Below are 27,513 nucleotides of genomic sequence, written 5' to 3' on the forward strand. Positions count from 1 at the left end.
AAGGGGACACAATTTCACCTTTGGCATTCATGTATAGAATTGGCAGAGGGGTTTATCCACAACTTTGGAATTGGCACTGAAACGAATAACAATACTCCTTGGGGTATCTCAGGCGGGTACCATATAACCATATAACAATTACAGCACGGAAACAGGCCATCTCGGCCCTACAAGTCCGTGCCGAACAACTTTTTTTCCCCTTAGTCCCACCTGCCTGCACTCATACCATAACCCTCCATTCCCTTCTCATCCATATGCCTATCCAATTTATTTTTAAATGATACCAATGAACATGCCTCCACCACTTCCACTGGAAGCTCTTTCCACACCGCTACCACTCTCCTACCATTTTGCTCAACTGGCAAACACGTATTTACCAGCCTTAAAGGACAGTGGTCAGGAGTGGAAATGTAATCTAATTGCTTTCTGAACTCAAGGAACACAAGGCCAATCGTGCCCTGGCATTGCAGCTCAGGCTAAATTAAATTATGTTTACATATGGAAACTGATGGTTGGTGACACACCTTGATATTAAGTGTGATATTAAGTAATATGTGGGGAAAAAATAAATAAATTACATACTAAAGCAGTCCAACGTACTTCTTTCAAATATTTATGACATATCATTAAAGAAACATTATTTTCAGTCTTAAATTTGTCCGTTTTGATCAGATATTAAGTGAGAGCTCACCAACCTTACCTGTCAAAAGCTATTCTATCCAAGAGTGGTTCAAGCCAGCCGTTGTGACACTCGCAATGAGAGTCCATAAAAATCAAGACATCTCCTGTTGCCCGAGCCGCACCAAGCATACGACCTCCAATCACCCCTAATCTTTTGTTGCTGCGAATCAACCTGACACCGTCCAGTTTGGAAATATAATCACTTAAAGCTGCCTTCAGGTGTCCTGCGAATAAGAAAAATAAATTACACTTCTGCCCAGTTATTGATTAGACTCCAAAAGGTAGCAAGGTACCACTGTTTACGGACATCTCTTCGTTCTTCCCAATGTGTTAAATACAAAATTATTTATACATTTATACCCGTGAGATGGGGGTAATTTACTCATGGTCAATAATCCAAGTGAATAATTGAAAAGACAACAAATATTCACAGAATTTATTTCTCCCATGGACTAGAACATTCTGTCTTGTCATGAGCTCTACGTGACCTACTTTGGAATTGGATAGCTTTCTGCAATATGGAACAACAACTGGGGCTGGGGGTTTGGCTGGCTTCTGCTCTCTGCCTCTAGTCAGTTGGCAGACTGGTTGTAAGACTCATTGTGTCAACCAAAGCCATCTAATGGCAAACAAAATAAAAATATTGCTTCAGGAAATATAATTTTCCAAAAACAGAACACATGGCACAGTATGCTATTCTTTATATGGATTTAAGTGGTTCTGTAATACATTTATGATACTTAGGAAAGTAAAGTCTTAATTCAAAATTAGTGCATATTTTTAATGTTATTTATAATATAAAAAGTGAAAATATCGCTTTATTAATCGGTAACATGATTCCATATCACAGCATTACTCTATACTGGCACTTTGACAAAATGTGTTTGCATTTCATTTTCATGCAGTTATTTGCAATCAAGATACAACAAAAGATTACTTGATCAAGAATTCTGTGTTTTGTTTTATAATATATTTATTTTAGTTTCCATTTTGTTCCCAAAGACTGATAACAACAAATATTACTTTTAATGATGTGGTGCATTTCATGTTGAAACTCTTAACATATCTTACGTGCAACTACTACAGCTAAGAAGGTAAACAAATAAGTTATTCTGTGCTAATATTGTCTGAAATAAATAACCAAAAGCTAAATATTGTGGGTACTGGAAATATATAATATAAAGTAAAATTGCTGGAAACAAACATCATGTCAAGCAGCATCTGTAGAGAGATTCAGAAAAAACAATTCTAATTAAAGGCATATACCTAAAGTATTATTTCCCTCACCACCTAATCTAAATGACTATATAAATTACTAATCTATTTTTGGTGGTATTGATTAGGAGCGAATGTTAGCCAAGGGAACAGCTCTACTTGTGCTAGAGGGTCCATGTGCACTGATGGACAAGATTGCTTTAAAGAGTAATCTGAATCATAATCATTTCACCCTATAAGGATGGGATTGGGATTGTGGGGAAGAGTGGGGGATTATTGAAGATTGGTTTAGATGTGACAAATTTTCCAAAGTAAAATGACTCCTAAGATCCGGTCAAAGGATGGCAGGGGCTGCATTAGCACATCCGTACATAGTGAAAATGCTAAGATATCCGAGATCAAATGCGTATGCTGTCGACACTAGTCCCAAATCAACACGAGGTTAACGTGATTCACCACATATTTTTAAGAAGTGACTGAACACTGAGCTAAAATGATCATATGCTTAAGTAAAAGAAGAGAACACAAAGTACTGTAATTCAATTAATGTAATTAAAACACAAAATGGAAAAATAAAAGCAGGATTTCTGGATTCATTTCATTCTCTGAAAATCTGAGTGTGTGGAGAAAAGCTATAGCTTATGGGTGCTATAACTGTGCTGATATCTACTAACCCTGCATTATGTGTACTTGTACATTGTTGAACTTTGATTTATTATCTTTTAGAGCAGAAAAAAAATTATATCATAATTCCATTCTACAAAATAATTCCAAAATTCAGACATGAATAACTAAGATTTCTTAACCTGCATGCAGATCTCCTGTGGCTGATTCAGTCATAAAAAAGTGAGATTTTGAATAACAAACAATGGTTCCAATAGAGCAGCTTTTTTCCCCTTTAGTGACAGAATTGAGAATGGGAGGAAGTAAAAGGGAAATGAAATGAAAATTATTCTGTTTTCTTTTTCCATTAAGTAGATGTTAAAATAGCTGTATTTTAAAATGTCGATTAATTAATATCCATTATTTGTAAGTATGTACTATATGTCATTTTCATAGAAAATAGGTGCAGGAGGAGGCCATTCAGCCCTTCGAGCCAGCACCTCCATTCATTGTGATCATGGCTGATCGTCCCCAATCAATAACCCGTGCCTGCCTTCTCCCCATATCCCTTGATTCCACTAACCCCTAGAGCTCTATCTAACTCTCTCTTAAATCCATCCAGTGACTTGGCCTCCACTGCCCTCTGTGGCAGGGAATTCCACAATTTCACAACTGTCTGGGTGAAAAAGTTTTTTCTCACCTCAGTCCTAAATGGCCTCCCCTTTATTCTAAGACTGTGGCCCCTGCTTCTGGACTCGCCCAACATTGGGAACATTTTTCCTGCATCTAGCCTGTCCAGACCTTTTATAATTGTATATGTTTCTATAAGATATCCCCTCATCCTTCTAAACTCCAGTGAATACAAGCCTAGTCTTTTCAATCTTTCCTCATAGGACAGTCCCACCATCCCAGGGATCAATCTCATGACTCTACGCTACACTGCCTCAATCACAAGGATGTCCTTCCTCAAATTAGGAGACCAAAACTGTACCCAAACTTTCAGTGACTGGTGTAGAAGGACACCCAGGTCTCGCTGTACCTCCCCCTTACCTAACCTAACCCCATTGAGATAATAATCTGCCCCCTTGTTTTTGCCACCAAAGTGGATAACCTCACATTTATCTATATTATACTGCATCTGCCAACCATCAGCCCACTCACTCAACCTCTCCAGGTTACCCTGCAACCTCCTAACATCCTCTTCACAGTTCACACTGCCACTCAGCTTTGTGTTATCCGTAAACTTGCTAGTGGGACCATTAGGGGCGCTGCATTGAAGGCGCCTCTGCCTGCAGCCTGTCCGTTTTTTCCCTTTTTTAAATTTTAGTTTAAACTGTATGTTTTGGGGTTACTTTAGCTATTCTATGTGGGGGAAGGGGGTAGGGTAAGGGGGAAACCATTTCCTAGTCGCTTCCTGGCGGGGATGCGACTATTTCTCCGAGATATTTCCCCCCTCCTTGCGGCCTACCAGCTGGAGCGGTGCGGCCTTTCCTACCTTAGACCGGGGACCGGACCAGAGCTACAACAGCGGCGGCGCGGAGCTACATTCACCGCAGAGCAGACGATACCTTCCTGGATCACCGTTTGTAGCTCCGGAGCGTTGGGCCTGCAGCATCGACATCATGGAGCTGTGGTTCGTGGAGCTCCCAACGTGGGCGGTGCTGACCGACATCGCGTAGTCCAACATCGCGGAGTCCTGGGGCCCTTTGTCGATGGCCGCCAGTGGGAATCTCCGCCCAGCGCAGCCGGAGGATGTCGGGAGCTGCAGACTCCGGTGGTAAGCAGCCGTATTCGAGGTCCAAGCCGCTGAGGTTGGCCTCCAGTCCTGACGTCGGAGAGCCAACATCCCGGCGAGTGGCCTGAGCGTTGGGCTGCCCGTAGCGGCGACTGCGGAGGGCTTCGGTGGCCCTGACCACAGGTGAACATCGAGGAAGAGACTGACTTTGGTGCCTTCCCTCACAGTGGGAAACTTTTGATTCTGCTGTGTGGGGATGTTTGATGATGAACTCTATCGTGTGGAGTGTGCTTTATTTTATTGTATGGCTGTATGGTGCTCATATTTCACTGTGCCATCTGGCACATGTGACAAATAAATATATCTTGTATCTTGTGTTGCTCCTAATTCCCTCTTCCAAATCATTTATATGGTAAACAGTTGCGGCCCCAACACCGAGCCTTGCGGCACTCCACTCGCCACTGCCTTCCATTCTGAAAAGGACTCGTTCACTTCTACTCTTTGCTTCCTGTTTGCCAACCAATTTTCGATCCATGTCACCACCCTACCTCCAATACCATGTGCTCTAATTTAAGTCCCGTGCGGGATCTTATCAAAGGCCTTCTGAAAGTCTAGATACACCACATCCACTGGCTTCCCTTCATCCATTTTACTTGTCACATCCTCAAAAAATTACACAAGACTAGTCAAGCATGATTTTCCTTTCATAAATCCATGCTGGCTTGGACTAATTATTTTACTGCTATCCAAATGCACCATTATTTTCTCTTTAATAATTGACTCCAGCATCTTTCCCACCACCGAAATCAGGCTAACTGGTCTGTAATTCCCCGTTTTCTCTCTCGCTCCTTTCTTGAATAGTGGGATAACATTAGTTATCCTCCAATCCACAGGAACTGATCCTGAATCTATTGAACATTGGAAAATGATCACCAATGCATCCACTATTTCTAGAGCCACCTCCCTGAGGACCCTGGGATGCAGACCATCAAGCCCAGGGGAATTATCGTCCTTCAGTCCCATTAGCCTACCCAATACTATTTCTCGCCTAATGAAAATTTATTTTAGTTCCTCTACCTCCTGTCCTCCAATACTTCTGGGAGATTGTTTGTGTCTTCCTTAGTGAAGACAGATCCAAAGTACCTGTTCAACTCTTCTGCCATTTCCTTGTTCCCCAAAATAATTTCACCTGTGTCTGCCTTCAAGGAACCCACATTTGATTTTGCTATTCTTTTTCTCTTAACATATCTAAAGAAGCTTTTACTGTCCTTCTTTATGTCCTTGCAGTTTTGTGACTTGGATCTTGGTTTCAGTTTTTTTTTTAAGACAAATCAAATTTACATTGGCAGGAATTTAAAATCAATTCCACCATCAGAAAGTATCTCAAAGGAAAAACTTTGTTAAGTAGCAGGGAACGAGCAGGAGAGAGGAATAAGCTGCATTGTCGGCACACAAAGTAGATATGGACTTGGGTCAAATGGTATATTTCCATGTTGCGACCGTTGTAAGAGTCTGTGAGGTGTTCAAACCAAATTGTATTACTTCCATAATAAAGTCAAATATTTTTACGTCGAAGGAAGGTGGAAAAATAGTCCTGCCCCCCCCTCCCCCCCCCCATCTGAAAATGTTGCTAATGCTCTCCAGGGGACCAATGTACCATTTATACAGAACACAATTTTTAAATTACTGCTTATGCCCCTGCTGAGTACTGTAGTGCAATGCATTTTTCTTTCTTTCTTTCTCTCTCTCTCGCTCTCACACACATTCATAGATGCATCTATTTTGCTATCTATTGTGCTTTCCTTCTTAAGAAGTACCTTGGTTACTGAGGTCGTCCACTAAGATGATCTCCTTGAGAAATCTTTTTGGAGCTGTGTCCATAACACTGTTCACTGTTCTTAGAAGAGTGGACCAGGCTTCATTATGGAAGCAAATTATGATGCTGGCACTTGGCAGGTTCTGACCATATTCCTGCTGCAGGCATCTATATACAAATTAATGAGAAACTCAGCTCTGTTCAATTACCACACTACACAGCACAATTTATTGACTGGGCATTCATATTGTGACCATATGTGATTAATAGCTGTACATGGATCTTCTGTTCTCTATTATATTTGATTTAAAACAGTAACATTTAGCTAGATGGGCAACTGGACATAGCAGTCTCATTGAAAATTATACGTATTTTTGTAGGCAAAACTACTCTACGTGTTCACAGGCTTCAGGTAAGCTTAAAGTTCAAGTGCAAACCACTTATAATACAGCAGCCACTATCGTGTTGCTTTCATCATTTCTACACTACAGTTTTATGGACATGTTCTCTTTTATCACAGATAATTTGGATTGCAATTACATTGGTTGCAGATTCTTAAAATTATCACAAATATTATTAAACAGAGGAACAGGCGCAGTGAGCACAATTTTCCTGATTACATGTGGACAATCCATGTAACCTGATTTACTGTATATTAATTTCAGTTTCTAGAAAATGCTGACATGTACATTTCTGCATTATTCTGGAGCGTTAACAAATTCTGAGAGGCTATAATCATGTTCCAGAAAATACCACGCAGACTGAAAGAAAAACCGAGGAAAAGATAACGAGGTACATCAGCTCTTGAATAGAAGATTTTGTTTCCTTTTGTGTTATGGTTTACATAATATGGTTTCATTTTGTTAGCTAGTCAAATCATAAAGATTTGTAACACACTCTCTGGCAAATCGGTCTGATTTTGTAACCCAAAATAATCAATTTTAGCTTCTCAATTTAATTATGCCAGTGTGATAGATGATAAAGTGCCTGGTGCTTCAATACAGCTAAAATACTCTAGGGTCAAAGAGAGAGGAACAACTGAAACAGTGTTTTTTTTAATTTAATCTACTCCTTCAGCTTACAGGAGAATACAGAAAATAAATAAATATTATTCAGCTACTGCTTTTAGCAGCCCGGTGGTTCTCGCCATCCCTCCAAAGACCAACTTGGTAACAAATTCACCAGAGAAGGCTCCCATTTGTCCAAGAGTGATTCCATAGAGAAATGGGAGCAGGGGCGGGTGGGAAGGATAAGATCTCAATTTCAGTCTGCTGAGAACCACTGTGTTAGACATCTAGTAATGGTGACTAATATAAATGCCTCCAGTGTTTACTAAATATTTCCCCAACTTTTTTTCTAAGGTAAAATGAAATATATTTAGAGTAAGAATAATTTACCACAAACTATATAACTATATATATATCCCTTTCAATTCTTAAAATGGTGTAGTGCATAGAATACTATTTGACAGATCTAGAATGCTACACTATCCAACACTATAAAAATCCTTCTTTAATATGTCACAGAAAATTTTAACATTCCAAGAAAGATGAATCCCAGACACAAAATCCTGGAGTAACTCGGGGTCAGGTAGCATCTCTGGAGAGTAGGAATGGGTGACGTTTCAGAAGATGCTGCCTGACCCGCTGAGTTACTCCAGCATTTTGTTTCTACCTTCGACTTAAACCAGCATCTGCAGTTCCTTCCTACACAAGATTAATCCCTTATTCTTTATTTTATATTATTTAAAATAGCATTTGTTCAAATTACCCAATGGAAAATGGCTGCTTGAACAATGAGTTGAGAATAAAATCCATGTAACCTGTGGCGCAGCAATAGAGTTGGCCTGTCTCGGAGCGGAGATGGCGTTCTGGCTTTCGGCAGCGGCGACATCACCACGGAGGTCCGCTGGACTGGAGAGCGGCATCTCCGGCCTGGATCGACCGCCTCAGCGCAGAGGGAGAACAAGGAGGGAAGAGATGGAAACTAAGACTTTGCCTCCATCACAGTGAGGATGTGCTTGGTGAACTCACTGTGGTGGATGTTTAATTTGTGTTTATTGTATGTTTTGTTATTATTGATTCTGTGTATGACTGCAGGCAACATAATTTCGTTCAGACCGTAAGGTCTGAATGACAATAAAGGATCTATCTATCTATACAGCGCCAGAGGCCCGGATTCGATCCTGACTATGGGTGCAGTTTTCACCGGGTGCTCCGGTTTCCTCTCACACTCCAAAGACGTACAGGTTTGAGTGATGGTTGATGTGTGTTTGACGCCGCAAGCCGCATGCTGCCCTCCTCCCCCCCCCCACAACCACTTGGTCTGTCTGTCTGTCTGTCTGTCTATCTGTCTATCTATCTATCTTTACTAAAAGTCTGTTCTTGACTGGTTTTGGCCATCTGTGCTGCGATTTCTGAGAGAACGCCGCCACCTACGGCCGTCATTTTTGGCCACCTTGCTCAGAGCCCCCCTCCGCTGTATGTGTGCCGAGGATTTTTCCCGTCGATGAAAAATGACAGAGATATTAATGATTTTACAAAATTCCCCATTCTATCTGCTGCCCCTGCTGGGGGGAGGGACTATAAAACCAGGAAGTGGTGTGACTCAATCAGTGTCCGCAAGCTGGAGGAAGGCAGAGGGTCACGTTTCTCTGAGCTGTGAATAACACTGAACACATGTCTACTCAAATGTAAGTGTCCTTAGTGGTTCTAAAACGCTTGCAGAATGTGTCTATTGGTTCTAAAATGTTTGCAAAAAGTGTTTATTGGTTCTAAAATGTTTGCAAAAAGTGTCTCTTTTGGTTCTGCAATGCTTGCAGAATGTGTCTTTTTTGGTTCTAACATGTTTTTTAGGTTCTCCCCCCCCCTTTCCTCCCCCCCCCCCCCCTTTCCTCTCCTCCCCCTCCTCCTCTCCTCTCCTCTACCCCTCCATCTCTCCCTTCCATTCCCACTCCCTTCTCTCCTCCTCCCCCCCCTTTCCCCTTCTCTCCCTCCCCCCCTCTCACACCCTCCCCCCCCCCCTCCCTTCCCCCCCCCCCTCCCCCCCCTCCCCCACCATTCCTCCCCTAAACCCCCTCCCCTCCCTAACCCTTAACACCCCTAACCCTTCCCTCTACCCTCCCTCCCCCTCCCTGCTCCCCACCTTTCCACCTCCCCCCCCTCTCTCCCCCCCTTCTCTCCCCCCTCCCCCCCCCTCTCCCCTCCATCACCCTCCCTCCCCTAAACCCCCTCCCCTCCACACCCCCTACCCTCTTCCCTCCACACCTCACCCCTCTCTCAGCACCCCCTCTCTCTCTCCTCTCACCCTCTCTCTCTCCCCCACCTTTCCCCCCCTCACCCACCCTCTTATCCTCCTCTCCACCCCCCTATCCCTCTTGCCCCTCTCTCTGTGTCTCTGTCCCTCTCTCTGCCTCTGCCCCCTCTCTCTCTGCCCTCACTCTCTAGCCCTGCCAGACCCCCCCACCCCTCTAGATGTGACTACAAGTTGGGGGTTATGCGTCAGTAGATAGGGTGGTTATGGGGTAAAAGGAGCAAATTAATAATATTAATATAATATCAAGGGGGTAATTAGCGTGCGGGGGGGGGCGATAGTTAGTGTGTGTGACACTGCGTGCCGCCCCCCCCCCCCCCATTGGGGGAACAGACCCAACGGGTCTGCACTTGGTCTAGTATAATATTAAAACTGTGGCTGCTGGCTGGCTGTGTTTCTGCCCGACTTGTGGTTGCCAGCCTGTGGGTGCCAACCTTTGATTCGTTGCTACGCCAACACCAGACCCAAAAACGCCCAGAATTTTTCTAGTTCGGTAGAGATTTCACTTTTCATTCCAAGTATCCACTCCTGATTAAATTTTGTCGTGTTTATGTACACATTTTTAATAAAATCTTTCTCTCCCCCCCCCCCCCCCCCGACTCACTCATTTTGTCGCCTTCTGCTAGCCAGCGACCATAACGGCTGCTGGCGCCCGCATCTCGCCTCAAAGATGCCATTTAAAAACAGCTGCACTACTGAGTCCTGAACGGCTTGAGTTGGAGGACCACGTCTCCCGTGGGGGCTACGGGTAGGGAACGGCTGCATTGGGGGAGCAGACCCAACGGGTCTGCACTTGGTCTAGTATACTTTTAAAACTGTGTGTGTGTGTGGGTGTATGTCATTTTGCCTTTGAAACGTATCTCCTTGAAAACCAGACGCAAAAAAAGTGGAGATTTTTACAATTTCGGTAGGGATTTAACTTACGATTTCATAAATCCACTCCTCTCTAATTCAGTCGATTATTTCCCCAGATTTGGAATAAAATTGTTCACAAAAACATCAAATTAAAAAAAAATCAAACTGCTGCATGAGTCACAGTGCCACCTAACATGTCTAATCAGTTTGGAACCTTCACATGGTCCCACTAAAATCAAACTGCTGCATGAGTCACAGTGCCATCTCACGCCACCGCTGCCCAGCTGCTGACGTTACAATAAATTTCCTTAAGGTTTCAAAAACGCAATCCTCTATAAATTTGGTGGATTATTTCCCGAGATATTTACTAAAATTTATAACCAAACTGACATTTAAAAAAAATTAAGGTTGCCCAGCTGCTGACCTTACAATGCCTTTGCACCTGACCCAACTGCTTCCTGGCCCTGCCCGACCCCCAGCCTGCCAGGTTATTGATTCCATTGTTTTTCATTGAATTGAATTGAATTATTTCTCACATAACATCACTAATTCTTAACATTAACTTTTAATTTGAAAGACAGTTTTTTTAAAATAAATTTGCTGTCTTCATTGACAGCTTAGATCGGACCCGCTGTGTGTGTGTGGGGGTCCTCCCTGGGGGAGGGGGGTCCACCCCTGAATTCCATAGAGCTGCCGACAGCTTTTGTGCATGAGACGCGGACGCTTCTTTTCCAGAACATTCGGAATGCGTGGTGCACGGTTGCATTTTGCTCTCTCTCTCTCCCCTCTATCTCTTTCTCTCTCTCTCTCTCTTCCCATCTCTCCCTCTCCCCATCTCTCTCTCTCTCCCTCTCTCTCCCCCCTCTCTCCCCCCCTCCCTCCTCCTCTCTCTCTCCCCCATCCTCTCCCCCACCCCCCCTGCCCTCCCCACCCTCCCCCCCCTAAATCCACTCCACCCATCCCCTACCCCCTTCCCTCCATCTGATCCCTTCCCCTCCCCTCCTCTCCCCCTCCCTTCCCCCCTCTCCCCTTCCGTTCCCCCCTCTCCCCTTCCCTTCCCCCCCTCTCTCTATCCTCCCACTCTCCCTCTGTCTCTCCTTCTGTCTCTGCCCCTTTCTCTCTGTCTCTCCCCATTCTCTCGCTGCCCTCACTCTCTACTCCACCCCCCTCCCCTCTCTCTATAGACGTGCCTGCGAGTTGTGGGCTATGCGTCAGTGGATAGGGCGGTTATGGGATAAAAGGAGCAAATTAATAATATTAATAAATCAAGGGGGTAGTTAGCGTGTGTGCAGGGGGGGTAGTTAGTGTATGTGACGCCGCATGCCGCCCCCCCCCTCCCCCGCAACCACACGTTGGGGGGACAGACCCAACGGGTCTGCACATGGTCTAGTATATTACTAAAACTCTCATCTTGTTTGTTTGTGATTCTGCCTGTCTGTCTGTCTGTGATTCAGGGATGCCCAGAACTACGCCAAAACAGTACACGATACCGCTACAACACAATTGTCCTGTGGTGTGTTTTTATCAAATTTCCTTCAGATTGGTTATATTTTACCTTATTCATATTTTTAACTTTACAAAATCCTACTTTGAGAAAAATCTTTCATCTGCACTGGCAGTAAACAGCTATGACGTCACAATGGGATCCTATTTACATAAACTGCCCATCACTAGTGTTCATCACTATTGTTCCACTGGCACTTAGCAGCTTATGACATCAGGATGGGATCTCATTTACATAAACTGCCCGTCAACTGTGTTCCACCCAGTGCAATGAGAGTTTTGTTACATAGTCGTAAGGAGAGGGAGGGAGTGGGGAGGGCAGGAGGAGAAGTGTTATTTAAACTGTGTTTGGTGGGAGAAACATAGAAAATAGGTGCAGGAGTAGGTCATTCAGCCCTTCGAGCCTGCACCGCCATTCAATATGATCATGGCTGATCATCCAACTCAGTATCCTGTACCTGCTTTCTCTTCATACCCCGTGATCGATCCCTTTAGCCACAAGGGTTACATCTAACTCCCTCATAAATATAGCCAATGAACTGGCCTCAACTACATAATGTGGCAGAGAATTCCAGAGATTCACCACTCTCCGTGTAAAAAAATGTTTTTCTCATCTGAGTCCTAAAATATTTCCCCTTTTATCCTTAAACTGTGACCCCTTGTTCTGGACTTCCCTAACATCGGGAACAATCTTCCTGCATCTAGCCTGTCCAACCCCTTAAGAATTTTGTAAGTTTCTATAAGATCCCCCCTCAATCTTCTAAATTCTAGCGAGTACAAGCCGAGTCTATCCAGTCTTTCTTCATATGAAAGTCCTGACATCCCAGGAATCAGTCTGGTGAACCTTCTCTGTACCCTCCATGGCAAGAATGCCCTTCCTCAGATTAGGAGACCAAAACTGTATGCAATACTCCAGGTGTGGTCTCATCAAGACCCTGTACAGCTGCAGTAGAACCTCCCTGCTCCTATACTCAAATCATTTTGCTATGAATGCTTTTTAAACAATTATTTATTTATTTATTAGAAGTACAATAAGTTACAGTAATACGCACCACATATATCTTATTACATTTGTTGTACCCCTTCATTTTTTGAGCTTTAAGAAAGATAGAAATAAAGGAAGTAAAGAAAGTGAGAAAGAGTCGTGATAGTGCAAGAAAGTGTTGGGAAAAGAAAGCCCATTAGAAAGAGAGTTAGAGAAGAAAGTTAAGAAATAGACCCTAGAAAAGAAAGAAAGAGAAACAATCGCTCTATTATAAAAAACTATGCAAAAAGGGATATACCAATCATAATTTTTCATCCCCCGTTACCAGATCATGGCACCATTTATTTTTTAAATTACTGTTGCACCTTATGCTTGTACAGGTGCACAACCTTTTATCCGAAGATCCAAATAACGAAAACCTCCGAATAGCGACATTTTTTCAGTCCTTGAAAAAAGGTCCTTGAAAACGTTCACGGAGGGCGGTCCACAGAGGTGACAGCGGAACCTCCGGTTGGTCCTCGAAGAAAGGGGAACTAAATCCCCATTCATAAAAGAGAAGGTGTGGGTATATTGCGCGGGAGGGTTAATAATTGACAATATGCTGCTGTCTGCCCTCTGAGTGAAGAAGTTCCCACGGTAGACTCACGATACACAGTGTATCGTGAGTCTTGCGTGGGAACGTTTTAACTCAGCGGGCAGGGAGCAGCAGATTGTCGCTCCCTTCAGTTTCACCCCACCTACACCCCTCTGCTTCCCGGCCATGTGTGTGACCCCTTCCCTCCCCTCTCCAGCTCCCCGCCCATTGCACCGGCGCGGGGGCTTTGCACTGTCTTCACGTCGGCAATGCCAGTCACCGGAGACGTCAGGACCAACGGGACACCGACCCCCAGGCCCACTGCAAGCACGGAGATCCCAGAGACCCACAGCCAGCAGCAGCCCAGCCCCGTTCCAACTCCAGAGGAAAACTGCAAACTAGCGGGAGACATCGGGACCACCAGAAGCCGCTCCCCGATGGGCCGCTACGGCGACAAGTGGCAGTTCGCCCACAGCCCGAGCTGTGCCCCCTCATCGGGACACCGACCCCCAGGCCCACTGCAAGCACGGAGATCCCAGATCAGCAACTCCAGCCCAGCCCCGCTCCAACTCCAGAGGGGCAGCTGCTGCTGGTGCGCAAGGTGCGTCTTGTTCTCGGGCTGTGGGCGAACTGCCACTTGTCGCCGTAGCGGCCCATCGGGGAGCGGATTCCTCTGGAGTTGGGGGTGGGGGGGAGGGGGAGGAGGGTATTGTGCTGTTTGATCGCCCCCTACTATCCCAGGGACAGGGAGACAGGACGTTCACCAAGGGCGGCCCGCAGAGGTGACAGCGGAACCTCCGGTCGGTCCTCGACGAAAGGGGAACTAAATCCCCATTCATAAAAGAGGTGAGGGTACATTGCGTGGGAGAGTAGGAATCCCAAGACAAAGTTGAGTGAGCGTTCACCGAGGGTGGCCCGCAGAGGTGACAGCGGAACCTCGGGTCGGTCCTGGAAGAAAGGGGAACTAAATCACCTTCATAAAAGAGAAGTGGAGGGTATATTGCGCGGGAGGGTATATCGCCTACCTGGAAGAAACCAGACATTTTTTCCAGGATGTCGTCTGCACACCAAAGCTCACGTTTGGCGCCTCTCTGCTGCACACGGATATAAGAGTGTGAAAATGTCGCCTTAGGCCGCCTTAGGGCATGTAGCCCCGCTAGGGTGACATGAGTGCGAGAGGTGATTCAATGCTGCGGTCACATTTACAAATTCAGGAATTCATTCAACACACTGCATTTCATACAGACATTTATTCTGCAAGAAAAAAACTACACTGAAGACTCAAACTCGCGACCGAGGAACTGCCGGGATCAAGGCGCAAACTCGCGACCTTGCGGATATGAGCCGGGCACTCTACCACTGAGCCAGCCATTAAAATCTACGCTAAAAAATTTCCATTCCGAAGACCGACAAATTCCAAATTACGAAAAGTGTCTGGTCCCAAGGCTGTCGGATAAAAGGTTGTGCACCTGTAGTAAGTCCATAAATGCTCAGATTAGGAGATCAAAACTGTACACAATACTCCAGGTGTGGTCTCACCAATACCCTGTACAATTGCAGTAGAACCTCCCTGCTCCTATACTCAAATTATTTTGCTATGAATGCTAACATACCATTCGCTTTCATCACTGCTTGCTGCACCTGCATGCCTACTTTCAATGACTGGTGTACCATGACACCCAGTTCTCGTTGCATCTCCCCCTTTTCCTAATCGGCCACCATTCAGATAATAATCTACTTTCCTGTTTTTGCCTCCAAAATGGATAGCCTCACATGTATCCACATTATCCTGCATCTGTTAAACATTTTCCCACTCACCCAGCCTATCCAAGTCATCTTGCAGCCTCCTAGCATTCTCCTCACAGCTAACACTGTCCCCCAGCTTCGTGTCATCCGCAAACTTGGAGATGTTGCATTCAATTCCCTCGTCCAAATCATTAATATATAGTGTAAATAGCTGGGGTCCCAGCACTGAGTCTTGCGGTACCCCACTAGTCACTGCCTGCCATTGTGAAAAGGACCCGTTTACTCCTTGTAGATGACATGCGCATGTACCTTTAATATAGTGACCTCACCACTACTAACCACTCCCCATATCAGAAGTATAATTGCAACCTCCCCACCCATTGATCTCTCTCTAGCTCCTGTGACAGACCACGTACAGCTAGGGCAGCAACGTTTGTGTATTATCAATAAATAGTAGTAAAGACAGTGTGTTTATGACTCCTCTTTACATGGTGTCACAATCGTGCCCCTGCGCCTCCTGTTTGTCGGGTTTTATTTACTTTTAACCCAGTTCCCTATCCCTTGTTCTCTCTCCCGTGCCATGGCTACCTCTTGCCGCAAGCCCGATGTGCTTGTCTTCAACTCGGACATTGCCCATCGGTGGGGTGTCTTTAGAAGCGATTTCCAGCACTACGTGACGATCCCCCATCCTGCTGCCACCGCTGAAACGCAGGCTTCTCTGCTCCTCAACCTGGCTGGTCCCGATGCCCTGGAACGATCTGAGTCGTTTGTATATGGTGCAGGTGAAGATGCTCGAGACCCGGTATGTCTTATGGCTAAGTTTACCGCGATGTGCGACATCCCCAGCAACTGCATTTTAGAGCGTTTTAAAATGTTCAACCGGCGTCAGATCCCTGGAGAGTCAATCGACAACTATATCGCCGCGTTGCGACACATGGCCAGGCGTTGTCGCCTGGACGCTCTGACCCCCGATCAAGTGACCCGGGACATCCTAGTATATGGCCTTCTAGATGTAAAGCTAAGGGCTGAACTTCTGCGGAAGCCTGACCTGTCTCTGGACGAGGCTCTGCACGCCTCCCGCATGGCTGAGGCTGTCGCCTCGGCACTGTCGCCTGCTGATCATGACATTAACTTTGCCAGTGCTGCTGGCCGCCGGCGGAACGCTGGCCCGCCACGGCAACAGGGTTCCCCTGCACCCGTGGGCGGCAGCCCACGACGTTGCCCCAACTGCAATTTTGCCTCCCATCAGTTTAATGTGTGCCCTGCCTTGGGCAAAACATGTAATTTTTGCAGGAAGTTAAACCATTTCTCTGCAGCTTGCCGCTCCCATGGGAAGCCAGTCCCTGCTCCACGGAGAATGTTAAACAACCTTGCTCAAGCTGATAGCGACCTGGTTCCCAGTACCAGCCTGATAAACTCCCTTTGTCTGATACCAGTTCATCCCAGGGGGAGACCAGCATTTTTTCACTCTTGGATGCACATGGCTTGATAACGGACCCTTCGGTTCGGGTTACTGTCAATGGTTCGACCTTCTCCGCGAAGCTCGACACGGGGGCCGTAACCAATGTAATGTCAACAAGCCTTTTCAAAAAGATAAGAGTTGATGAAATAGTGACTGTTGACAACTCCCGTCTGCATGCCTACGGGGGAGGCGTGCTCGTTCCTGTGGGAAAGGCAACCCTGCACTGCAAGGTCTGAAGGCCTCTCGGCCCCTCACTTTCTACCTGCTAGACTCTGACAACGTTACCTTGCTGGGTGCCCAGGTGTGCCAAGACCTCGGTTTGGTCTCCTTTCACCGTGATATCCACCAGGTACGGACCCTCATGGACCCCCAGCGCGAATACCTCGACCGTTTCGACGATAAGCTGGGAAAGCTGCCCAGCTGCTACAAGATTGCTGTCGACCTCAGTGTTGAACCTGTGATCCGCCCGCCGCACCGCGTCTCCTTCGCCATGAAGGACAAGGTGGAGCCTACGCTGCTCAACATGGTCACCATGGGCATCCTGAAAGAGGTGAGCGATCCCACCCGGTGGGTCTCCACCATGGTTGTTGCCGCGAAAAAGGACAAGAGCGAAATTCGCATTTACATCAACCCCAAGGACCTGAACCTGGCCATCAAAAGCCCGCACTACCCAATGCGTACAGTGGAGGATGTCGCTGCACAGGTTGGTCCGGCCACTGTTTTTTCGGTCCTCAATGCCAAGAGCTCTTTCTGGCAGATACCGCTGGACGAGCGATCCTCCTACCCGACTACCTTCAGGACGCCTTTTGGATGGTTCCGATTCCTCCGCATGCCATTCGGGATTAACTCTGCCAACGAGGTATTCCAGGAACCATGGAGCAGCTGTTTGGCGGTCTGCCGTGTGCTATCATCGTTGACGACATTCTGGTCTACTGTAAGGACGTGGCTGAGCACGACTTCCACCTCCGTCAAGTCCTAGACCGGGCCCGTGAAATCAACCTCAAGCTCAACCCAAAGAAGTGCCGTTTCCGCGTCCCGGAGGTCACTTACGTGGGCCACATTTTTACTGCCTCGGGGCTGAAGCCTGACCCGCAAAAAACGGCTGCTGTCTCCGGGATGTCCTCACCCACCGATGTGCCCAGCCTGCAGCATTTCCTGGGCATGGTCAATTACCTGGGGAAATTCAACCCCGACCTCAGCGAGCTGAGTGCGCCCCTGAGGGAGCTAATCAAGGACACTGCCTGGGCCTGGTTCCCGCATCACCAACAAGCTTTCGGCGTCCTGAAGTCTAGACTAGTCAGTACCCCCACTCTCAAATTCTTTGATCTACAGCGTCCCATCGTTCTCACCTGCGACGCTTCCAAATTCGGTCTTGGTGCCGCCTGCCTGCAGCTCCACGATGGCCTGCAGCTGCCCGTTTCCTATGCGTCCCGCACCATGACCCCGGCCGAGCAGCGCTACGCTCAGATTGAGAAGGAACTGCTTGCCGTGGTATTTGTTTGCTCTAAGTTCAAGGACTACATTCTGGGCAACAACTTCACGATCTAGACCGACCACCAGCCATTGGTCACCATCCTAAACAAGCCAATCCACGTTGCCTCTTCCCGGCTGCAGTGCATGATGCTGCATCTCCAGCGCTTCACTTTTAAAATTGTGTATCGCAAGGGCAAGGACATGTTCTTGGCCGACACGCTGTCCTGCGCTTCACTATCGTCCACTGATCGCCACCCATACGAATCGTCTGACCTGATGGTGCTTAACGTTAACATTGTGCCTTCACAGCAGATGCAGTCCCTGGTCAAGCACACTGCCAAGGATCCTGCCTTGCAGCAGCTTGCCGACGTCATCCGGCAGGGCTGGCCTGACCGACGTTCATCCTTGCCGGCCGGTGCCGTGCCCTACTTCCTGGTCCGTGACGAGCTTGTCCTGTACGACGGCGTGGTGGTGAAAGGACACAAGGTGGTTGTGCCCGCTGCGCTGCGGGACCACCATTTTCAAACCGCCCACCGCGATCATCCTGGGGCCGAGGCCACTCTGACCCATGCCCAGAGTCAGTTCTACTGGCCCGGCATGGCTCAAGACATCCGGGTGAGGGTCTCCGCTTGCGCTACCTGCAATAGCCTCGCTCCCCATCAGCAACGACAGCCGCTTCTGCAACAGCCTGCCCCTGAACTGCCCTGGATGGCTGTCGCCATTGACATTTTCGAGCACTTCCTGGTCCTCGTTGACTCTTATTCCAGCTGGTTCGAGGTCGACCAGCTGCACTCCCTCACCTCTTCGGCCATTATCGGGAAGCTGCGCCGCGACTTCGCCACTTTCGGCTCCCCGGCGAGCCTCCAATCTGACAACGGCAGCCAGTTCACCAGTGCCGAGTTTCGGGGTTTCGCTGCCAGCTGGAACTTCCGACACTACACCAGCAGTCCAGAGTACCCGCAAAGCAACGGCCTGGCGGAGCGCGCTGTCCGCAGTGCTAAGGACTTGCTGGAGCATTGCAGACTGTCCAAATCCGACTTTTACCTGGCCCTCCTCAATCTTCGAAACATCTCCCGCGACCCTGCCTTGGGCTCGCCAGCATAGCGGCTGATGTCTCGCACCACGAGACCTTCACTCCCTGTTACCCAGCAGTCCCTCGTGCCCTCTGTTCTCCAGCCTGCTGCTGTCCAGGAGCGCATTGCCCTCAAGCACGCAGTGCAAAAGAGCTCCCACGACTAGTCCTGCCGTCCCCTACCACGTCTGTTCCCCAGCCAAGTCGTCCGGATGCAGTCCCCCTCCGGTCACTCCAAGCTTGCCACCGTCGTCGGTGATGCTGGTTCGCCGCGTTCTTACCTGGTCGACCACGACGGTACCATCTACCGCCGGTCCCGCTAACCTCTGCGGCTTGTCAACGAGCCCCCACCACCGCCTGCCGACCCTTTCTCCACTCCGTTGTCCGCCACACTGCCTGCCGCCCCACGCATGCCTCGGTCCCTGCCATCTCAGCACTCAGCCCTCGTTCCCCTGCCCGTCCACCCGCTGCTGCGCCTGCATCCCCTCCTCTGCCTCCGCCTACTGTTTCTCCTCCAGGATCTCCGGTTCGGTCACCCGCTCCCGCTCCGGCTCCTGCTCTTCCTGCAGAGAGGGGCGATGGCGAGCTGCATACCCGGTCGGGCCGGCTGCTTAAGCCGCCTGTCCGCTATGGTGAATTTGCTTAGCTGTTTGCTCATCTGTTTGTTTAACTGTTTCCTTACCTGCTTGTGGCGCATGAGACGTGGTCGCCCCGTCACTACCGTATTGCTTTGTTTCCAAGGGGAAGGATGTAGATGACATGTGCATGTACCTTTAATATAGTGACCCAACACAACTAACCACTCCCCATATCAGAAGTATAATTGCAACCTTTCCACCCATTGATCTCTCTCTAGCTCCTGTGACAGACCACGTACAGCTAGGGCAGCAACGTTTGTGTATTATCAATAAATAGTAGTAAAGACACAGTGTGTTTATGACTCCTCTTTACACTCCTATTCTTTGCTTCCTGTCTGCCAACCAGTTCTTTATCTACATCAATACTGAACCCCCAATACCGTGTGCTTTAAGTTTGTATACTAATCTCTTATGTGGGACCTTGTCGAAAGCCTTCTGAAACTCCAGATATAACACATCCACTGGTTCTACCTTACACACTCTACTAGTTACATCCTCGAAAAATTCTATAAGATTCGTCAGACATGATTTACCTTTCCTAAATCCATGCTGACTTTGTCCAATGATTTCACCACTTTCCAAATGTGCTGCTATCCCATCTTTAATAACTGACTCTAGCAGTTTCCCCACTACCGATGTTAGACTAACTGGTCTGTAATTCCCCGTTTTCTCTCTCCTTAAAAAGTGGGGTTACATTAGCTACCCTCCAATCCTCAGGAACTACTCCAGAATCTAAAGAGTTTTGAAAAAATATCATTAATGCATTCACTATTTCTGGGGCTACTTCCTTAAGTATTCTGGGATGCAGCCTATCTGGCCCTGGGAATTTATCGGCCTTTATTCCATTCAATTTACCTAACACCACTTCACGGCTAACCTGGATTTCACTCAGTTCCTCCATCTCAGTTCCTCCATCTCCATCCCCCGGTCCCCTGCCATTTCCGGCAGATTAATTAAGTCTTCCTTAGTGAAGACATAACCAAAGTAGTTATTCAATTGGTCTGCCATGTCCTTGTTCCCCATGACCAATTCATCTGTTTCTGACTGCACGGGACCTACATTTGTTTTAACTAATCCTTTTCTCTTCACATATCCATAAAAACCTTTGCAGTCAGTTTTTATGTTCCCTGTCAGTTTTCTTTCATAATCTATTTTTCCTTTCCTAATTAAGCTCTGATGGACTCTGAATTCCTCCCAGTCCTCCGGTAGGCTGCTTTTTCTGGCTAATTTATGCTTCATCTTTTGTTTTGATACTATCCCTGATTTCCCTTGTTATCCACGGATGCACTACCTTCCCTGATTTATTCTTTTGCCAAACTGGGATGAACAATTGTTGTTGTTCATCCATGCAGCCTTTAAATGCCTTCCATTGCATATCCACCGTCAACCCTTTAAGAATCAATTGCCAGTCTATCTTGGCCAATTCACGTCTCATACCCTCAAAGTTACCTTTTTTTAAGTTCAGAACCCTTGTTTCTGAGTTAATTATGTCACTGTCCATCCTAATGAAGAACTCAACCATATTGTGGTCACTCTTGCCCAAGGGGCCATGCACAACAAGACTGCTAACTAACCTTTCCTCATTACTCAATACCCAGTCTAGAATAGCCTGCTCTCTCGTTGGTTCCTCTACGTTGGTTTAGAAAACTATCCCGCATACATTCCAAGAAATCCTCTTCCTCAGCACCCCTGCCAATTTGATTCACCCAATCTATATGTAGATTGAAGTCACCCATTATAACTGTTTTACCTTTGTTGCACGCATTTCTAATTTCCTGTTTGATGCCATCCCCAACTCCACTACTATGGTTACGCGGCCTGTACACAGCTCCCACTAACGTTTTCTGCCCCTTAGTGTTTCGCAGCTCTACCCATATCGATTCCACATCCTCCAAGCTAATGTCCTTCCTTTCTATTGCGTTAATCTCCTCTCTAACCAGCAATGCTACCCCACCTCGTTTTCCTTTCTGTCTATTCCGCCTGAATATTGAATATCCCTGGATGTTCAGCTCCCAGGCTTGGTCACCCTGGAGCCATGTCTCCGTGATCCCAACTATGTCATAGTCATTAATAGCGATCCGCATATTCAACTCATCCACCTTATTACGAATGCTCCTTGCATTGAGACACAAAGCAAAAGAGTGGGATTGGGGAGAGGTGAGGAGTGGGGGATCAGGGAGATAGAGGTAGAGGAGGGGGGTAGGAGGAGGAGAGGGTTTATGGAGGGTGGGAAGGAGTGATTGAGGGTGGGGAAAGAAGAGGGAGGGAGAGGTGAGGGAGGTGGTAGCGAAGGGGAGGAGGAGAGGGGAGAGAAGAGGAAGGGTGAAGGAGGGGAGAGAGTGTTGGGGATAAGGGTAAATGAGCTGCGCCTGCACAGTTGGGGGCTATGGGTGAGTGGTGGAATATTGCATTGGGGGAACGGGTGAGTGGTGGAAACGGGTTGCATTGGGAGAATGGGTGAGTAGTGGCATATTGCGTTGGGGGAACAGGGTCCAATGGGTCTCACTTGGTCTAGTCTATATTACTAAAAGTCTGTTCTTGACCGGTTTTGGCGATCTGTGCTGCGATTTCCGAGAGAACGCCGCCACCTACGGCCGTCATTTTTGGCCACCTCGCTCAGAGCCCCCCTCCGCCGCATGTGTGCTGAGGATTTTTCCAGTCGATGAAAAATGACAGAGATATTAATGATTTTACAAAATTCCCCATTCTCTCTGCTGCCCCCGCTGGCGGCAGGGGGGATGGACTATAAAACCAGGAAGTGGTGTGCCTCAATTAGTCTGCAAGCTGGAGGAAGGCAGAGGGTCACGTTTCTCTGAGCTGTGAATAACACTGAACACATGTCCACACAACTGTGAGTAAGTACCCTTAATGTGGTTTGAAAATGAAAATATGGTTAAAGTAAAAAAGCACTGCCTGCAAATGGTTGTTTGGGGTGTTTGGGTTGAAATAAATAGGCACTCTCTCTCCCCCCCTCCCCTCGGAGGAGAAAGTAGGGACTACCTGAAATTGGAGGTCAATGTTAATACCGCTGCGGTGTAAACTGCCCAAAAGGTGATGTTTCGGGTCGAGACCCTTCTTCAGACTGATGTCGGGAGGGGTGGGGGGGGCGGGAAAAAGAAAGGAAGAGGCGGAGACAGTAGGCTGTGGAAGAGCTGGGAATGGGAGGGGTAGGAGGGAGAAAGCAAGGACTACCTGAAATTGGAGAAGCCAATGTTCATACCGCTGTGGTGCAAACTACCCAAGCAAAATATGAGGTGCTATTCCTCCAATTTGCGGTGGGCCTCACTCTGGCCATGGAGGAGGCCCAGGACAGAAAGGTCGGATTCAGAATGGGAGAGGGAGTTGAAGTGCTGAGCCACCAGGAGATCAGGTTGGTTATAGGGGGGTTGCACGAATGGTCACTGGGTCATAGGGCTCGACGCACGGAGCCACTAAATCCAACTGGAAGACATCCGTCACTTCCGGTATATGTTATTAATGCTAGAAACGCGTACTTTTCTACCTGATAAAAAACGCCAAAATGTTGAATTTTTGCGCTGAAAAAAATTGTGGGAGTCGGAGTAAGTGTGAGAGACATGTACCCAACTTTAGAATTCCAAACGTGAAGCGAAATGAAGGTATAGAGAAGCGAGAACTGAAGGGACTACAGCAGCTAAAGTGCTTGGTAAACATTGAAAATATTGGAAATTATCGCGTTTGCTCACTGCATTTCATCAAGTAAGGCATTATTTGTGTTTTTTCTTGATTCCTTTGGTATCTAAAAATTCTTAAAAGTGATAAATCTGGCTGTAAATTTTTCTTGGGAACCTTGGGCGATTTAAAAAAATTACAGCCAGATTTATCACTTCTGAAACTTTTTAGATGTCAAAGGAATCAAGAAAAAACACAAATAATGCCTTAGTTGATGAAATGCAGTGAGCAAACGGCCAATGTTCGCCAAGCACTTTGGCTGTTGTCCCTTCAGCTCTCGTTTTTACCTACCGTCATTTCTCCTCACTTTTGGAATTCTGAAGCATGCTACATGTTTCACACGCTTATCCCGATTTCCATAATTAATTACAGCGCAAAAATGGTCAATTTCAGCGGGTTTTAACGGGCCACCTACGCTGGAAACAATGGTAAGTGCCTACCTGCAGTACATCGCGTGTAATCCATTTGGAGTAGCCTAGCAACAGTACGGGTCATGGGTCGTGACCCGACTGCCGTGAAACCTCCCTATAGGGTGATTTCACTAAAGGTCACTGGAGCGTAGATCCGCACCCACGTGACCAAAATTCTCAAGTGAAGGACACTCGAGGGTTCGGTACATGTTAGTGGATGGGAAAAAACGCATTTTCCCACCCATTAAAAACATAGAAAACGGCGAGGTTGTGAGCTGCAATTTACTGTGCCAGTCGGGGTGACCGTGAGGCACAGCTACCTAGATTTGCAGGAAAAAAAAAAGATAGCAAGTAAGGTAATCCAAAATATCGGGAATTATCGCGTTTGCTCGCTGAATTTCATCAAAAGTAAGGCAAGCAAACGCGATAATTCCCGATATTTTGGACCTGTAAATATCCACGGCAAATGTCGGCTGTTCATTTCCGCCGGATTGGCACCTTCAGTTCCCTCTTGAATTTACCTTACTTGCTATCTTTTTTTTTTCCTGCAAATCTAGGTAGCTGTGCCTCACGGTCACCCCGACTGGCACAGTAAATTGCAGCTCACAACCTCGCCGTTTTCTATGTTTTTAATGGGTGGGAAAATGCGTTTTTTCCCATCCACTAACATGTACCGAACCCTCAAGTGTCCTCCACTTGAGAATTTTGGTCACGTGGGTGCGGATCTACACTCCAGTGACCTTTAGTGAAATCACCCTATTGCGAACTGAGTGGAGGTGTTGTGCGAAGCGATCGCCAAACCTGCGCTTGGTCTCACCGAGGTTGATCATACGCTGAATAACCATATTTTTGTTTGGAAGTGGAAAGAGATAATAGAAATTGCATTAATTGCAATGTGTATAAAGAGATGAGATACTGTATTGTAATTTTGCTGCATGTCATTGTGGTATATATCATGTCTTGATTGGTGAATATGTTTCGTTTGTGACTTTATTTGAAGCAGAAATAATATGCGAATGCTTCATTGACCTTAACTGGTAACTACGCACTTCGTCCGAGCACATTATCGCACACGTCATGCAAGCCGTCTTAAATTACCACCTAAACAGTCATTTGGCAACCTAAAAAGCTGCCGAGGTTGCCCAGCTGGCAACAGGGAAAAAAAGTTAAGCGAGAGCCCTGTTGCTGCTGAACTGCTGAATCATTCAAGCATTTTTTTAATTTTTAAATTATGCCATTACTGTTTATATGACAACTCCTGTTCTGCCTTTCATGAATTGAGATTCACTCTCCCCCACCCCTCGTAAACCTTAATAATGCACCACTACGTTTTCTACAGCGCCGTTACTGCTAAAATCTATACATCACACTCTCCCAACTAAAGTATACCTTCAACGCTGCAGAAAAAGTCTTCTTTTAAAAAACTATCTCTGAAAAAACAACCCTTTGCTGGCAAAAACGCACTAAACACACGAAATCTATACTTGAAACGGTTTGCATATTTTATTTGAAAGCCGAATGCAGAAGATGGATTATTTAACCAGCTACAATACAATGCAAATGCAACATGTTGGGAAGTGCCTCAGAATGTTTACTAGTTTATTTTAAGAGTTGCTCGGTTCACACACGACTCCGAGGTACCAATCTTGAGCTGTTTTTGGTCCCTGCATTCAGATTTCCATCTCTTTTTTTGTATTCGGTATTAAAATAAAAATGCAGTGCGTTTTATGGTTTAATTTAGTAATTGTTGTGTGCGATGGTTAAAATTTGACCGCTATCCTTGCGAAGCAAAGTTTTATTCCAGGGAGAGGGCATACCTGTGCCACCAGTAGGGAATGGGAAAAGAAGCAGCTCCAGCGCTGCTGTACTTACAAAGGGTCGCGTACCTCAGGTAGTCTTCGGTGCAGGGAGATCTGCTCGCTGACAACCTCGTTAAAGCCTCGGAGATGCTGCCCATGCTGCTCGGGTCCCAGGACCGGACCGGCACGTCGCCCGGGGAGTCCCCGTCCACCTGTCCTCACCAGCCGGTACACCCTCTTCCTCCAGCTCCTCTTACTGGCCGGTCCCTCGGTCGCCACCATCAGCTCGTCTTCGGCGAAGACCTCGGTGGACGGCGGTGCTAGCGCCGGCAGCCGGCTACCCTCCGACGTCCAACCCGCCGCCGCCGTGCCATCCTGACCGGGACCGGGACCGGGGGGGTGTCCGGGCGGCGGGTTGAGCAGCGCCGCGGCGACCAGCAGCAGCAAACCGGGCAGCAGCCACAGCAGGGCGAGGGCAGGGCGGCAGCCCCGCCGCTTGGCGCACATGATGCCGCGAGGCGGCTGGCAGCCCGCGCGCCTCAGCCGGCGGCAACAGCCCGACAGCATCTCCTCATCCCCGCGTGCGCAACGGCCCAGGGCGCTCGTCCTAACCGTCACGCACGGGTCGAGCCTCGCGCCCGCCGACAGTGTGACCACCAGCTGTCCGCGTGCCGGCTCTTCGCGTCGACCAGCAGATGCACCGACTCCAGCAGCTGCTCCCCGACAAGGCGCAGCGCAGCGCCCGGTCCTAGCGCCCGCCACCCAAAACGACCCACGGCTGAAGAGTACTGTAACGATAGCGACAGATCCGAGAGTTGTATTCAGTAAGATGCAGTGCCTCAATTTAATTTATTTGACAGTCTTTCTATGTTCGCTGTCATGTAAATCTGCCTCTGAAACGCTACCAGAGCAGTTCTGGTCAACAGTAGCTTACCACTTATGTCTTTACAACGTTTTAACCAATATCTCGGAGCTTGGGGATAGAAACATAGAAACATAGAAATTCGGCACTTCGAGCCTGCACCACCATTCAATATGATCATGGCTGATCATCCAACTCAGTATCCCGTACCTGCCTTCTCTCCATACCCCCTGATCCCTTTAGCCACAAGGGCTACATCTAACTCCCTCTTAAATATAGCCAATGAACTGGCCTCAACTACCTTCTGTAGCAGAGAATTCCAGAGATTCACCATTCTCTGTGTGAAAAATGTTTTTCCTCATCTCTGTCCTAAAAGATTTCCCCCTTATCCTTAAACTGTGACCCCTTGTTCTGGACTTCCCCAACATCGGGAACAATCTTCCTGCATCTAGCCTGTCCAACCCCTTAAGAATTTTGTAAGTTTCTATAAGATCCCCCCTCAATCTTCTAAATTCTAGCGAGTACAAACCAAGTCTATCCAGTCTTTCTTCATATGAAAGTCCTGACATCCCAGGAATCAGCCTGGTGAACCTTCTCTGTACAATGGCAATAATGTCTTTCCTCAGATCAAAACTGTACACAATACTCCAGGTGTGGTCTCACCAAGACCCTGTACAACTTACAACTGCAGTAGAACCTCCCTGTTCCTATACTATGAATGCTAACATACCATTCGCCTTCTTCACTGCCTGCTGCGCCTGCATGCCTACTTTTAATGACTGGTGTACCATGACACCCAGGTCTCGTTGCATCTCCCCTTTTCCTAATCGGCCACCATTCAGATAATAGTCTACTTTCCTGTTTTTGCCACCAAAGTGGATAACCTCACATTTATCCACATTATACTGCATCTGCCATGCATTTGCCCACTCACCCAGCCTATCCAAGTCATCTTGCAGCCTCCGAGCATCCTCCTCACAGCTAAGACTGCCCCCCAGCTTTGTGTCATCCGCAAACTTGGAGATGTTGCATTCAATTCCCTCGTCCAATTCATTAATATATATCATAAATAGCTGGGGTCC

General features: G+C 47.3%; 1 protein-coding gene across 2 annotated transcripts in view; it reads right to left on the minus strand.

Moving 5' to 3' along the window:
• LOC129709989 (polypeptide N-acetylgalactosaminyltransferase 15-like) overlaps positions 1-26,236 on the minus strand; it is a 71,962-nt gene extending 45,726 nt beyond the window's left edge. For both annotated transcript variants that reach the window (XM_055656695.1, XM_055656696.1), the window contains exons 1-3: positions 25,643-26,236; positions 6,052-6,218; positions 701-905 (exon numbers count right to left, since the gene is read on the minus strand). In XM_055656695.1, coding sequence (XP_055512670.1) covers positions 701-905; positions 6,052-6,218; positions 25,643-26,136 — 866 coding nt within the window. In that variant the 5' untranslated portion in view covers positions 26,137-26,236. The remainder of the gene's footprint in view (positions 1-700; positions 906-6,051; positions 6,219-25,642) is intronic.
• Positions 26,237-27,513: the final 1,277 nt, after the last annotated feature.

The sequence above is a fragment of the Leucoraja erinacea genome, chromosome 2, assembly GCF_028641065.1.
Source record: "Leucoraja erinacea ecotype New England chromosome 2, Leri_hhj_1, whole genome shotgun sequence".
Classification (NCBI taxonomy): domain Eukaryota; kingdom Metazoa; phylum Chordata; class Chondrichthyes; order Rajiformes; family Rajidae; genus Leucoraja; species Leucoraja erinaceus.